This window comes from Saccopteryx bilineata, chromosome 9, assembly GCF_036850765.1.
Source record: "Saccopteryx bilineata isolate mSacBil1 chromosome 9, mSacBil1_pri_phased_curated, whole genome shotgun sequence".
In the NCBI taxonomy this organism is placed as follows: domain Eukaryota; kingdom Metazoa; phylum Chordata; class Mammalia; order Chiroptera; family Emballonuridae; genus Saccopteryx; species Saccopteryx bilineata.
The window spans coordinates 3,104,245-3,119,296 of NC_089498.1; the positions used below are offsets into that span (position 1 = coordinate 3,104,245).

The window sequence follows — 15,052 nt, forward strand, 5'->3', positions numbered from 1 at the left end:
GGGGAAGGGAAGGTGGCCGGGTCTCACTCCCAGGCCACCCCTTGCCACTGCCACAGCCACAGCCACCGCCTCGCCCCGCTGCCTTCCTCCTCCTCCGTGACCCTCGCAGCCCCCACCCCACACCCCCGGTCCAGCTTGGTAACAGGATTGCGCTCTGCCCAGCCATGTCCGTCCTCTTTGTCTCAGATCATCTTGGCAGCTGTCCCGGGAGGTCCTTGACCCTGCTGTTGATTCTGACCCTCCCTGTGACTAAGTCTGGACCCGTCAGGGAGCTGGGTGGGTGTCCCCCATTCCATACAGAACCCGGTGTCCCTGTCCCCTCCCCGGGGGTGTCGTCACCGGGCTCTCTTTTCTGTGCCCAGGTCGCCAGTTTGCTCTTCAGCCAGTCTTTTCTCTCTGGAGGCATTTGTTTGTTTGTTTGTTTGTAACATGAAAGTCAGCCCACGGCCGTCTTCCTTCCTCAGAGCCAAGGTGGCGAGGGAGGGAGCGAGCCCGAGGGCCCTGCGGTCGGCCGTCCCCTGGCCGTTTCCTCAGGCTGTCCAGGTGGTGCTCCACTTGGGGGCTGCACTTGCCCAGGGCTGGGGCAGCCTGTGCGGAGGTTTGGGGGGACAGTGGAGCGCAGTGCTTAAGAAGAGGACACTGGGGCTCCGGCTTGAACCCCAGTGCTTGTATGGATGGTTTATGTGACCATGGGCCAGTTTCTATACCTTTCGAAGCCTCAGTTTCCTCATCGGTAAGGTGGGATTCATACTCGTTCTTCCTCGTGGCGTGGTTGTAAAGGGTACGTGGGGCCAGGCATGTCAAAGGTCTGGCACTGTGCCCGACACCTGGTGAGGCTCGAAATAGGGCGGCATATTAATATCCTGTGGGATCCTTGCTCGGCCTCCGGAATCCAGGGTCTGAGAGTCTCTGAAGTAACCAGCTGTTGCCTTCTCTCTGTGCAGGGTATCAAAAAACCATTCACCGAGGTCATCCGTGCCAACATTGGGGATGCCCAGGCCATGGGCCAGCAGCCGATCACCTTCCTCCGCCAGGTGAGCTGGCCCTTGGGGCCGAGGCCACTGGGAGATGGGGCAGCTGGAGGCCAGGCAGGTTAGTTGGCTCCTGTCGCCTCCGCCTCCTCTCCTGTCCGGCCCCTCAAGACAGAGCAGGCACCAGATCCCCCAGGGAGGTGTCCCTGCAGCAGCAGCCTTCCCATGCTCGGGGTCCCTGGTTCTGCCTCAGCCGCCGCCCTTTCCAGAGTTGTCTGAAATTCCTAAAGCGCCTTCGGGGTAGCTCTGGTGTACACGGCTCCCGGGGAGGCCCTGCCACGGTGTTTGGTGCCGGAGGCTGTTTGCAGCCCGGCTGGTGAGGGTATTGGGGAGGGAGGTGGGTGGCAGAGGCTTCCCAAGTGAGTAAGGGGTCTGGGTGGCTTTGAGCAAGCTGCCCGGAGCACTGCCCGGGAGGGCTGCTGGCCTTGGTGGCATGAGGGGTGTGAAGGCCGGGCCCTGGCCCAGGGGACAGCTTGGGTTGCTGACCGCTGTCAGCCGCTGCTCTCCTGGCCGCCTTGGTGATGTGGCCTAGCTTGTTCCCGTTGCCTCCGGGAAGCAGGTCTCAGTGTTCCAGTGTGAGTGCCAACCACAGCGCTGCAGTGTGGGCCAGAGCTGTGGGATCGGTGGGCGGGGGGAGAAGCCACAGGGCCTCCCGAACAGAGGCTGGAGGGCAGCTGTGGGGACCGCTTTCCCCCCACAGAGGAACGGGGCCCGTCTGGGAGCAAAACACGTTCCTCATGTGGTTCAGGCTTACAGGTTGGGGCAGGCAGGGAAGCTGAGCACCCAGTTCCCTGCACCCTGCCCTGCTCTCCGGGGGGAGGGTGTGGGGGCTGGGCACGCAGCACGCAGCCCCTCGGGGTATTCACACAGGGCACGAGGGAGAAAAACCGAGGCTGGCACTGACTCAGGAGCGTGCCAGCTGCCTGTGCAAGTCAGCCGGGCCGGGCCGGGGAGTGAGGGGAGAAATGGATCAGAGCAGCCAGGGTGGGTCTGCCCAGGGCATGGAGGCGGGAGGAGGTCAGAGGGTGTCCTGGAAGCTCTCGGCTTTGGAGGGACAGGGCCCACCGTCCGTCAGCAGAGCATGCACATCTGGGGCTCTGGGCATGAATAGGGTCCTGTTGCCTCAGCCTTGTCTGGCTGGTGATGTTTCCCAATCCGGGCCAGCGTTGCCAGCAGCAACCCAGCGTCTCCCACTGGGTGCCGCCTCCCCTCCCCTGCCTCCACGCCTCTCTGCTGGTGTTCGCAAGCATCCCTGGAGGGGGAGCGGGCCGGGGCAGAGGGAGAAGAGCCGGGCTGCAGGAGGCTGCCCCTGCCCACGCCGCCTGGCTGGTGTCCGAGCCTGCGCCCCACCCCCCTCGGCGCTCCTGACGCGGCCCCTCGGCTGCCGGCTCAGACTTGCCCAGTGAGCCGGGTTGGCCGGCACATCTACCAGCGTCTCCTGGCTTAACCCCCTTTCCGTTTGTGAGCTCAGGGAGATCTTCTGTTATAGAGGTCAGGAAGCCAGCCTGGTCTTCGGTCTGGCCAGGAAAGGGGTGATGGTGAGGGTGGGGTGACAGCTCAGGCTGTGAGGCGGAGGGGTCACCTGCCTGCTCAGCCCTGGCCCTCTGTCCGGACAGCCCTGGTTCTCATGGTCTCGGGTGTGTGGGCCGCTGGCCTTTCTGGAAGAGTCGGGACGGGGGCCTGAGCAGCAGCGTCCTTCTGTTCCCTGTCTGCCTACCCCCTTGCGCCCAACTCTAGGCCAGCAAGCACCCTGCCTCTCCCCTCTCCCCTTCTGCTGCAGAAAGCCCAGTGCTGTCTCCCCCCACCCCCACCCCCAGAGCCTGTGGGCCTGAGAGCTGTCACCTGCTCCCCATGTCCTGCTCAGGGTTCCTGTGCCCCCTCCTGGCGCCTGGGGTGGGGTTGCCGGAGCCCAGCCGCGCCTCTGTCCCCCAGGTGATGGCGCTGTGCACCTACCCCAACCTGCTGCACAGCCCCAGCTTCCCGGAGGATGCTAAGAAGCGCGCCAGGCGGATCCTGCAGGCCTGCGGCGGGAACAGCCTGGGTGAGGCCTCGACCCGCTGGGTCCCAGAGGGCGGGCGGTGGATGGGTGCTCGGGGCCTGGGCGCCACTGGCCGACCAAGGGGCCTTGCGTGAGGGTGGGGGCGGCTGGTGTGCAAAGTCATAGCGAAACAGCGTTCCTCTGCTCCTCCCGCGGCCGGCCCCCGTTGGCTGAGCGGCAGGGTGAGTGCCCTCGTCCGTGGACTGGGAGCCTGCAGGCATGGCCTCTGCCTCAGCGAGGTGTGGGTTTTGCCCCCGGAAGCCGGCCTGGACACAGCCCAGGGTTTAACCATGGCCGGCCCCTGTGACAGGAGGCAGAATGGGAGCTCAGTGACCAGCTCTGTCCAGCGTCCTCTTCTCTCTGTGGCCCCCAGCTTGTCCCTGCGTGGCCTGATGCGGGCGGTCGGTCAGTCATTGGAGAGGACAGCACTGAGACGTGCCTCTGGCCCCCTCTGGGTGCCCCTGTGGGTGGACCATGCCGCCCACCCTCCCACCTCATGGGGTCCCCATCACCCAGCCTGTGGTCCCATCACCCAGCCTGTGGTCCCCATCACCCAGCCTGTGGTCCCCATCACCCAGCCTGTGGTCCCATCACCCAGCCTGTGGTCCCCATCACCCAGCCTGTGGTCCCCATCACCCAGCCTGTGGTCCCATCACCCAGCCTGTGGTTCCCATCACCCAGCCTGTGGTCCCATCACCCAGCCTGTGGTCCCCATCACCCAGCCTGTGGTCCCCATCACCCAGCCTGTGGTCCCATCACCCAGCCTGTGGTCCCCATCACCCAGCCTGTGGTCCCATCACCCAGCCTGTGGTCCCATCACCCAGCCTGTGGTCCTCTCTGCTGTGGTCCAGCCCAGCCCAGAGGCTGCCTCCCGGGGATGCGGCCCCCCATTGACGTGAAAATGACATGGTCTCTCCCCTCCCTGCTGAGATGGTTTCCAGCCACTGGGCCTCTTCTCTCTGTTCTCTCCTGTTTGTTTGTTTTTCTGACAGTCCTTGCCCCATTACTCTGCCCTGCGCCCACACGGGGATCCAGCTTCCCTGCCCAGAGGAAAACAGTTGTTGGTAGAGCTTTCTTAGGACACGAGCCTGAATGTTCCGGAAAGTAGGACAGCGATTCCTGTGGCTTGCTCAGCAGGGGAGCAGCCACCCTTGGCCTCTCTGTCATCTCCCTGCCTCTCCCCTCCCCCTTCTTACCCTGCCCTTTGTCAAGAGCCCTGTGCTTACCTTCCGGCCGTGGTCGCCCCACCAGCCCTGCGTCCAGAGTGGTGTCCCTTTGGGGGGTGGGGGGACAGCAGGAGGACTCTCTGCTCTCACAGAGATGCACAGAGGAGACCGGCAATGGTCCCCGCCCTCAAGGCACTGACGGTCAGTGTGGGGAGAAGCAGGGCTTCATCTGTGCAGAATGCAGTACCTGGAGGGGGAAAGGCCGGGGAGAGGCTGGGGACAGAGGCTGGTAACCAGCTGTGTCTTTAGGACAGACCCCCCACCTCCCCCCACACACACCCAGAGAGACTGGATCCAGTGTTGAGTGGTTTGGAGCATAACAAGGTGTAAAGGCTGGGAGGTGTGGCCTGCAGGGGCAGGGAGCTGGCCAGTGGATGAGGTGTCCCGGGAATCCAGGGGTCGCAGGTGAGCCCAGGCAGGGAGACGGTGCCCCGTCCCAAGCGGCCCCCGCTGGTCCAGCGTCCAGCGTCTAGCATCGGAAACTGGCTTTGCCTGCTTTCGCACTTTGTGTACCTGGTGGTCCAGGTTTGAATCCTAAATGGCAGCCGAGGACAGTGCTGATGTGGGACCGGGGGAGGGAGTCATGCCCGGCAGCCCCAGGGACCTGGGCTCGGTTTTGGTCAGAGCTGCAGACTCCTTGGGGTGGCCAGGTGGCGCCGTTCTGGGTCGACCCAGAATGTGTGGTGTCCACAATGGCGTAGCTATCCTGGCCCTCGTATTTTATAGGGTCAGAATGCATACCAATCCTAGGACAGCAGGTGACAGGGGTGGATGACAGGTGACATCAACTGGTTAGAAGCCAAGGCTTAGAATAATGTGTGACACAGTGGTTGTCAGGGACCGTCGGGGGATTGAGTGGATGAGCGGGTGGCTGGGTGGCTGGGTGAGCAGATGGGTGAATGGGTGGGAGAGTGGGGGGAGTGTGGATGAGAAGATGGGGGGATGAAGCACAGTCGATGGTTGCCACAGTTCAGAGCTTCACGCAGTGGGCGTTGGCCCCACCAAGACCACCCAGGGGCCCCCTTCCCCGTCAGGTTCTTGTACGATGTCACTGTGGAGCGGGACAACCTGCCTGCGGTCACGGTCTCGCTTGCCATCCCACAGGGTCCTACAGCGCCAGCCAGGGGGTGAACTGCATCCGTGAGGACGTGGCTGCCTATATCACCCGGAGAGACGGCGGTGTGCCCGCGGACCCAGACAACATTTACCTGACCACGGGAGCCAGCGACGGCATCTCTGTACGTGTGCGGGTGGCCCCTGCTGCCCAGTGCTCACCCCCGGGGAGGACAGCCTTGCTGGGGGGCGGGGGAGACAGGCCTGGGAGGCGGGAGCCCCTCTGGACCCTGCACCCTTCCCCACCCTGGGAGCCGGCTGTCCTGGCCTCTCCCAGCCTTCACGGGCCTGGACACGGCCGCAGCCTCGCTCGCTGCCCACGGCGTGCGCAGAGCAGGTCCAGCCTCAGAGGCCGTGGGACCCCTGGCGTGCCCGCCCGGCTTTCAGTTTGCCTGTTCCTCCCGGCAGACCTCACTTTACAGACAGCGAGGCTCAGGGAGGTGGAGCCGTGCACGTGGGGTCACCCTGGGGGCCAGCAGCAGTCCTCTCTGCTGTGGAAAGGCTGGGGCCCGGTGAGCGGCCGCCCCATCAGACGTCACTTCTCGGTTGCAGACGATCCTGAAGATCCTGGTCTCCGGGGGCGGCAAGTCCCGGACGGGGGTGATGATCCCCATCCCGCAGTACCCCCTCTACTCGGCCGTCATCTCCGAGCTCGACGCCGTCCAGGTGAACTACTACCTGGACGAGGAGAACTGCTGGGCCCTGAACGTGGACGAGCTCCGGCGGGCCCTGCGGGAGGCCCAGGAGCACTGTGCCCCCAAGGTGCTGTGCATCATCAACCCCGGGAACCCCACAGGTCTGCGCTCCCCTTCCTCGCCGATGTCCCCAGGGGGCGGAGGCAGGGCGGCCGGCGAGCCGGACATCTGGGCACTAGGGAGTCCACAGGTCCTCTGTGCTCCGGGCTCCCGGTGCAGGGCCACATTTGCTAACGGAAAAGCCCTGAAGTTTGCCACAGGCCACCTTTGGAGGTGGCCACTGCCAGCATCTTCCTGGGCAGGGATGTGTTACTAGGATGACCTGGTTTTTTCCCCGTTCTTGCTTTGGCAATCTCCTCCTGGAGGTCACTCGCAGGCACGGAAGCTGTCACCATTCATTCCTCCCGGGCCTCCGGTGTGTTGTCCTGCACCAGTTTCCAGGGGGCTGGTGTGGCGTTTTTGTGTGTCTTAGACACAGCACTGCCACGGGCCTGGAGGCCCAAAAAGGAAATGCCATATTCAAAACACACACACACACACACACACACACAGAAAAAAAACCTGTTTCCAGAAACTGAAAATCACTCCTAATTTTGAATATTTTTCTTAAAGAAAGAAAAAGGCACAAGCCCGCCTGTTTGGGTCTCTCTGGGCGGCCAGCTTCACAAGCCCCGAGCCTGTTTGGATGCCGAGAACAAGGGCCCCTCTCTGCTCTGTGGGGATGAGCTGGGTCAGGGCCAGAATCGCTTTGGCGTGGGTTGTGGGCTCTGCTCCTTGGGAACGTGGAAAGTGCTCCCGTCAGCGCCACTCGGATCCTGGAGCGCAGACAATGGGCAGCTGTCTCTAAGGGGGCATTTGCACCAGCTCCCAGCTCCGGGTGGGGTGGGGGGTGGGGGGGGTGTCCAACCAGGCAGCTAGCTGGAGGACAGTGGCAGGGAGCCAGCCTCCCCCGTCCTGGTTGTACATTAGAATCACAAAGGGAGCTTTCTAACTGTGCAGGGAGGCCAGCCTGCACCCCGGGGAGTCTCTCTGGGGAGGGGGCCCCAGGCATTGGGATTCTGAGCAGCTGTCTCAGACTTCCGCTGGTAAAGAAAAGGGCCACCGGACCCACCCCCAGATCCTCTGATGTGACTGGCTGGGGAGGGCGGATAATTTGCATTTCTCACAAGCTCCCAGCTGAGTCCGCTGGTCCCTCTGAAGCAGCAAGTCCCACGTCTTAGGAAATTCTCTGCGTACCCAGTTTATGTCAGAGGGGTGGTAACTGCTTGGGGAGGTGTTTACATAAATCTTCCCCTTGCTATCTGAGAAGAATTATCTCTTAATAAAACAGCTAGGAGACTTTCCTGTTTTAGGTAAAAGAATCCTGTGAGTGGTTACAAACATAAGCACATAAGCAGGTTTTATAAAGAGTTAACTCTAGCCTGACCAGGTGGTGGCGCAGTGGATAGAGCATCGGACTGGGATGAGGATGACCCAGGTTCGAGACCCCGAGTCGCCAGCTTGAGCATGGGCTCATCTGGTTTGAGCAAAAAAAATTCACCAGCTTGGACCCAAGGTCGCTGGCTCAAGCAAGGGGTTACTCAGTCTGCTGAAGGCCCACGGTCAAGGCACATATGAGAAAGCAATCAATGAACAACTAAGGTGTCGCAATGCGCAATGAAAAACTAATGATTGATGCTTCTCATTTCTCCATTCCTATCTGTCTGTCCCTGTATATCTCACTCTGACTCTCTCTGTCTCTGTAAAAAAAAAAAAAAGTTAACTCTAAGGCAAGGGCTTGTTTGTTCTCTGGGGTCTGAATGCTTGGAAACCAGCCAGCTATCAGGATGGGGCAGAGAAAATAGAAACCCACCTGCAGCACCCAGGGCTGCCGCCCCCCCAGAATCCCAGAACCCCAGAACCCTGGGCTTCACAAGAAGCCGGCTCAGCACTTGTTGGCAGGACACAAGTTGGTCCCTGAGTAAAGGAATTGCTGAGATAGTAGTTCAAGGCCAGACTACAAGCTGAGTCACACCCTGCGCTTATGAGATACAGCTATAGTGTTTCAGACATATTCTTGATCTTCTCGCATAGACAAGCGTATAGGTATTTTCATTTGTGACAAAAAGGTAACATACTCGACACACTGCTTTGCATCAGATGTATACGCATATATAAATAACGTATGTGCGTATATTGTGTGTGTGTGTGTGTGTGTATTCCCTACCCCCCACATCCTATCAGGTTCAGCCACAAGGGAAGGAGGTCCCTTACTGTCACCGGGGAACACAGGGCCCCTGAGTCACTCTGGGTGAGGTTCTTACCTGGGGACAACTTAGCATCATAACCAATGTTCTGGTTTTGTTGGGCTTTTTCCAGGCCAGGTGCAGAGCAGAAAGTGCATAGAAGACGTGATTCACTTTGCATGGGAAGAGAAGCTCTTTCTACTGGCTGATGAGGTAAGAGCCACCCCCCTGTCCCCTCAGCGGCTGGGGACATGCTCTCTCTTACTCCGGGGGTGGGGGGCGAACCCAGGCCTGACTGCACTTCCGAGGCGTTCGAGGAGAGAGCTAACCCAAGGATGAGGATGTGTTTCCACCCTGATCCCTCCACTGGCTTGGACTCTTGGTGGTAAAGTCCGGAAATCTAACCCAAACCACTTAAACTTAAAAGTAAGAAGAAGAATAAAGAAAAAAAAAAGGGTGTTGGGCTTACCGGGTGGGGCCAGACCCCGAGTCCCTCCTTCTGTCCGGGGTCTCGGCCCCACATCGCCCAGCCCGGGAAGAGCATCTCCTCACCAGGGTTCCAGCCCAGGTCTCAGGGTGGAGCCTCGCAGGTGAGGCGTGGGTCACACACCCACCACGGCTGAACCGCTCGCTGTGGTCCAGTGGTGCCAAGCTACAAAGTGACCAGGCCCCAGCAGGCCGTGGGGACCCTGCCCTGTCCTCCCAAGCCTCCGGAGCGAGAGCGGGAGAGGGCGTTCCCTGTGGGCGCAGGGCAGGCACACGCCGTGGTGATGTGTGCCCTCGTGGGCTTCCGTACCGCGTGTCCTGTAGGGAGGGAGCCAGGGCCTGCCCGCTGTGAGTCCTGTGTCTTTCCCCTTCCTCTTCACTTCCGAGTGACCCCTAGTCAGTCAGGTGTCCAGCACCATAGCTGGACTTTGTCCCCTGGTCCCCCTCCATTCACACACACCCTGCTTCCCCAACTCGTGGCCGTGAGGATGGCAGATGGGCTGCAAGTCTTCATTTCTGAAGGAGAGAAGGGGCAGCAGAGAGGGCCATGCGTTTCCTTGTGAGCAGCTGCCCTGAGCTCCCCACCCGCCCCCCACCCCCCGGGTCTGGGAAGAGGACTTGGCCTGGGCCACCCGCCCACCGGCAGTGCCCCAGGGAGGCTCGGTCTCCCCGGCCTCCAACGGGGTGAGTGCTTGCCCGCCGAGCGCCGCGTGGACAGGAGAGAACAAAGCCGGCGGGGGAGGCACTCCTGTTCACGGTCTAGTGGGGGACCGTTGGGGAACGCGGGCCGAAAGACAGAACAGGTCCAACCAGGGCAGGTGCTGAGGGACCAAGGGGACAGCGCGGGAGGGAGGTCGAGCAGGGAGGTCAGGACGGGCACAGGAGCTGCTCCGGTCACTCCCCTCAGTGAGGGAAGGAGGCACCAGGCCTCAGGAGGAGGGCCCGCCCGGCAGGTGCTGAGGGACCAAGGGGACAGCGCGGGAGGGAGGTCGAGCAGGGAGGTCAGGACGGGCACAGGAGCTGCTCCGGTCACTCCCCTCAGTGAGGGAAGGAGGCACCAGGCCTCAGGAGGAGGGCCCGCCCGGCAGGTGGCATCCTCCGTGTTGTCACCGGTCACCCGAGGTAGGAAGGAGGTCTGGAGACCAGGTGGGGGTGCACATGGGAGGAATCAAGTCGGTGTCCAGCCTGAGGCCTCGCCCCCTTCCGGAAGGCTCCATGGGCACAGTTCTGGCAGCCGCGTCAGAGGCTGGGCGTGCAGGCACGCGTCCTGAGCGCCTGTCCCCCCGCCCCCGGCAGGTGTACCAGGACAACGTGTACTCCCCGGACTGCAGGTTCCACTCCTTTAAGAAGGTGCTCTCCGAGATGGGGCCGGAGTACTCCAGCAACGTGGAGCTGGCCTCCTTCCACTCCACCTCCAAGGGCTACATGGGCGAGTACGTGGGTCCCTCCTCCGCTGCCCCCCACCCCCGCTGCCTCCAGCCGCCAGTCCCCGCGGTCAGCTCCCGGACAGCAGGCGCCGCCCTTAAGCTCGGCCTCTGCTGACCTGAGAAGCCCAGAACGGGCCACACCTCCCTCAGGGGCAGCCCCGTGTGCGGGGCGGGGGCTCGTCCTGAAATCAGCCGTGCTGGTGGACAGACAGAGGTGAACACAGGACCTCACAGCAGCTTCCAGCACCAGTGTTTCCTGCCAGACCGGTCACTGTGGCCCCGACACTGACTGAAGTCTGAGGGACCGGGGACGGCAGGTTGAGAGGACAAGGCCGAGCTCCACGTGCACCCCGCCGTAGCCCTGGGGCCTGTGTCCGCGAATGTTAGCTGAGCACCTGCTGGGTCCTGACCTGATCTCGATCCCGGGGACACAGCAGTGAGCTCGTGTCCCAGTGAGGACAGAGAAGGAGAGACAGATGAGCAAAATCACGTGTCAGGTGGACAGCCAGGAGGGAGGGCTGGGGGTCCCGGAGGAGCTGGCTTTTTTTTTTTTTTTTTTTTTTGTATTTTTCTGAAGCTGGAAATGGGGAGAGACAGTCAGACAGACTCCCGCATGCGCCCCACCGGGATCCACCTGGCACGCCCACCAGGGGGCGATGCTCTGCCCCTCAGGGGCATCGCTCTGTTGCGACCAGAGCCACTCTAGCGCCTGGGGCAGAGTCCAAGGAGCCATCCCTAGTGCCTGGGCCATCTTTGCTCCAATGGAGCCTTGGCTGCGGGAGGGGAAGAGAGAGACAGAGAGGAAGGGGGGGGTGGAGAAGCAAATGGGCGCTTCTACTATGTGCCCTGGCCAGGAATCGAACCCGGGTCCCCCGCACGCCAGGCCGACGCTCTACCGCTGAGCCAACTGGCCAGGGCCTGAAGCTGGCTTTTGAGTGAAGACCTGAAGGATGGTAGGGAGGCCGCTCTCTGAGGGAAAGGCATTTCAGGCTGAGAAACCGCATGTGTAAAGGCCCCGAGGTAGACGCATGCCTGGCATGTGTGAGGAGCAGGGGGACCGGAAAAGAGTGAGTGAGGGTGTGCAGAGGGAGAGATGAGGTCACAGGAGCCCAGGTCAGGGCTACTTAGCTTATTACTCACTCAGAGTGAGAGGAATGCCATTGGAGGGTCAGAGCAGGTGTGACCTCCCCCAACTCAGGTTTTACTAGGGTCTCCCGGTGCTGGGTGACGAGGCAGGGACAGACAGGGACTCCAATCAGGTGAGAGATGCTGGAGACTAGAGAAGGCGGTCGGATCCTGGGTGGACTGGAAGGTGGTTCTGGTCCAGGTGAGATACTGTGGACCCGGGTGGAGACTAGAGAAGGTGGTTCTGGTCCAGGGGAGATACTGTGGACCCGGGCGGAGACTAGAGAAGGCAGTCGGATCCTGGGCGGACTGGAAGGTGGTTCTGGTCCAGGTGAGATACTGTGGACCTGGGTGGACTGGAAGGTGGTTCCGGTCCAGGTGAGATACTGTGGACCTGGGTGGACTGGAAGGTGGTTCTGGTCCAGGGGAGATACTGTGAACCCGGGTGGAGATGGGAGAAGGCGGTCGGATCCTGGGCGGACTGGAAGATGGTTCTGGTCCAGGTGAGATACTGTGGACCCAGGTGGAGATGGGAGAAGGCGGTCGGATCCTGGGCGGACTGGAAGGTGGTTCTGGTCCAGGTGAGATACTGTGGACCCGGGTGGAGATGGGAGAAGGCGGTCGGATCCTGGGCGGACTGGAAGGTGGTTCCGGTCCAGGTGAGATACTGTGGACCTGGGTGGACTGGAAGGTGGTTCCGGTCCAGGTGAGATACTGTGGACCCGGGTGGAGACTAGAGAAGGTGGTTCTGGTCCAGGGGAGATACTGTGGACCCGGGTGGAGACTAGAGAAGGCGGTCGGATCCTGGGCGGACTGAAAGCTGGTTCCGGTCCAGGTGAGATACTGTGGACCCGGGTGGAGATGGGATAAGGTGGTTCTGGTCCAGGTGAGATACTGTGGACCCGGGTAGAGATGGGAGAAGGTGGTTCCGGTCCAGGTGAGATACTGTGGACCTGGGTGGAGATGGGAGAAGGCGGTCAGATCCTGGACGGACTGGAAGGTGGTTCCGGTCCAGGTGAGATACTGTGGACCGGTGGGTGGAGATAGAGAAGGCGTTGGTCCTGGCGGACTGGAAGGTGGTTCCGGTCCAGGTGAGATACTGTGGACCTGGGTGGAGATGGGAGAAGGCGGTCAGATCCTGGGTTGACTGGAAGGTGGTTCCGGTCCAGGTGAGATACTGTGGACCCGGGTGGAGATGGGAGAAGGTGGCTGGATCCTGGGTGGACTGGAAGGTGGTTCTGGTCCAGGTGAGATACTGTGGACCCGGGTGGAGATGGGAGAAGGTGGTTCCGGTCCAGGGGAGATACTGTGGACCGTTGTCTGTCCGGGAGTGATATGGGACCGGGGTGGAGATGGGAGAAGGTGGTTCCGGTCCAGGTGAGATACTGTGGACCCGGGTGGAGATGGGAGAAGGTGGTTCTGGTCCAGGTGAGATACTGTGGACCCGGGTGGAGATGGGAGAAGGTGGTTCTGGTCCAGGGGAGATACTGTGGACCCGGGCGGAGACTAGAGAAGGCGGTCGGATCCTGGGCGGACTGGAAGGTGGTTCCAGTCCAGGTGAGATACTGTGGACCCGGGTGGAGATGGAAGAAGGTGGTTCCGGTCCAGGTGAGATACTGTGGACCTGGGTGGAGACTAGAGAAGGCGGTCGGATCCTGGGCGGACTGGAAGGTGGTTCTGGTCCAGGTGAGATACTGTGGACCCGGGTGGAGATGGAAGAAGGTGGTTCCGGTCCAGGTGAGATACTGTGGACCTGGGTGGAGATGGGAGAAGGCAGTCGGATCCTGGGCGGACTGGAAGGTGGTTCCGGTCCAGGTGAGATACTGTGGACCCGGGTGGAGACTAGAGAAGGTGGTTCCGGTCCAGGGGAGATACTGTGGACCCGGGCAGAGACTAGAGAAGGCAGTCGGATCCTGGGCGGACTGGAAGGTGGTTCCGGTCCAGGGGAGATACTGTGGACCTGGGTGGACTGGAAGGTGGTTCCGGTCCAGGGGAGATACTGTGAACCCGGGTGGAGATGGGAGAAGGCGGTCGGATCCTGGGCGGACTGGAAGGTGGTTCTGGTCCAGGTGAGATACTGTGGACCCAGGTGGAGATGGGAGAAGGCGGTCGGATCCTGGGCGGACTGGAAGGTGGTTCTGGTCCAGGTGAGATACTGTGGACCTGGGTGGAGATGGGAGAAGGCGGTCGGATCCTGGGCGGACTGGAAGGTGGTTCTGGTCCAGGTGAGATACTGTGGACCCGGGTGGAGATGGGAGAAGGCGGTCGGATCCTGGGCAGACTGGAAGGTGGTTCCGGTCCAGGTGAGATACTGTGGACCTGGGTGGACTGGAAGGTGGTTCCGGTCCAGGTGAGATACTGTGGACCCGGGTGGAGACTAGAGAAGGTGGTTCCGGTGCAGGGGAGATACTGTGGACCCGGGTGGAGACTAGAGAAGGCGGTCGGATCCTGGGCGGACTGAAAGCTGGTTCCGGTCCAGGTGAGATACTGTGGACCCGGGTGGAGATGGGATAAGGTGGTTCTGGTCCAGGTGAGATACTGTGGACCCGGGTGGAGATGGGAGAAGGTGGTTCCGGTCCAGGTGAGATACTGTGGACCTGGGTGGAGATGGGAGAAGGCAGTCGGATCCTGGACGGACTGGAAGGTGGTTCCGGTCCAGGTGAGATACTGTGGACCGGGGTGGTGGAGACTAGAGAAGGCGGTTGGATCCTGGGCGGACTGGAAGGTGGTTCTGGTCCAGGTGAGATTCTGTGGACCAGGGTGGAGATGGGAGAAGGCGGTCAGATCCTGGGTTGACTGGAAGGTGGTTCCGGTCCAGGTGAGATACTGTGGACCCGGGTGGAGATGGGAGAAGGTGGCCGGATCCTGGGTGGACTGGAAGGTGGTTCTGGTCCAGGTGAGATACTGTGGACCCGGGTGGAGATGGGAGAAGGTGGTTCCGGTCCAGGGGAGATACTGTGGACCGGGGTGGAGATGGGAGAAGGTGGTTCCGGTCCAGGTGAGATACTGTGGACCCGGGTGGAGATGGGAGAAGGTGGTTCTGGTCCAGGTGAGATACTGTGGACCCGGGTGGAGACTAGAGAAGGCGGTCGGATTCTGGGTGGACTGGAAGGTGGTTCCGGTCCAGGTGAGATACTGTGGACCCGGGTGGAGACTAGAGAAGGTGGTTCCGGTCCAGGTGAGATACTGTGGACCAAGGTGGAGACTAGAGAAGGCGGTCGGATCCTGGATGGACTGGAAGGTGGTTCCGGTCCAGGTGAGATACTGTGGACCCGAGTGGAGACTAGAGAAGGCGGTCGGATCCTGGGCAGACTGGAAGGTGGTTCCGGTCCAGGTGAGATACTGTGGACCCGGGTGGAGATGGGAGAAGGCAGTTGGATCTTGGGCGGACTGGAAGGTGGTTCCAGGATCCTGGGCAGACTGGAAGGTGGTTCCGGTCCAGGTGAGATACTGTGGACCAGGGTGGAGATGGGAGAAGGTGGTTCCGGTCCAGGTGAGATACTGTGGACCCGGGTGGAGATGGGAGAAGGTGGTTCCGGTCCAGGGGAGATACTGTGGACCCGGGTGGAGATGGGAGAAGGTGGTTCCGGTCCAGGTGAAATACTGTGGACCCGGGTGGAGACTAGAGAAGGTGGTTCCGGTCCAGGTGAAATACTGTGGACCCGGGTGGAGACTAGAGAAGGCAG

General features: G+C 61.5%; 1 protein-coding gene across 4 annotated transcripts in view; it reads left to right on the forward strand.

Moving 5' to 3' along the window:
• GPT2 (glutamic--pyruvic transaminase 2) overlaps positions 1–15,052 on the forward strand; it is a 29,806-nt gene that overhangs the window by 6,680 nt on the left and 8,074 nt on the right. For all 4 annotated transcript variants that reach the window (XM_066242264.1, XM_066242267.1, XM_066242265.1 and 1 more), the window contains exons 3-8: positions 945–1,034; positions 2,964–3,072; positions 5,400–5,533; positions 5,961–6,204; positions 8,462–8,541; positions 10,111–10,247. In XM_066242264.1, the coding sequence (XP_066098361.1) occupies positions 945–1,034; positions 2,964–3,072; positions 5,400–5,533; positions 5,961–6,204; positions 8,462–8,541; positions 10,111–10,247 (794 nt within the window). The remainder of the gene's footprint in view (positions 1–944; positions 1,035–2,963; positions 3,073–5,399; positions 5,534–5,960; positions 6,205–8,461; positions 8,542–10,110; positions 10,248–15,052) is intronic.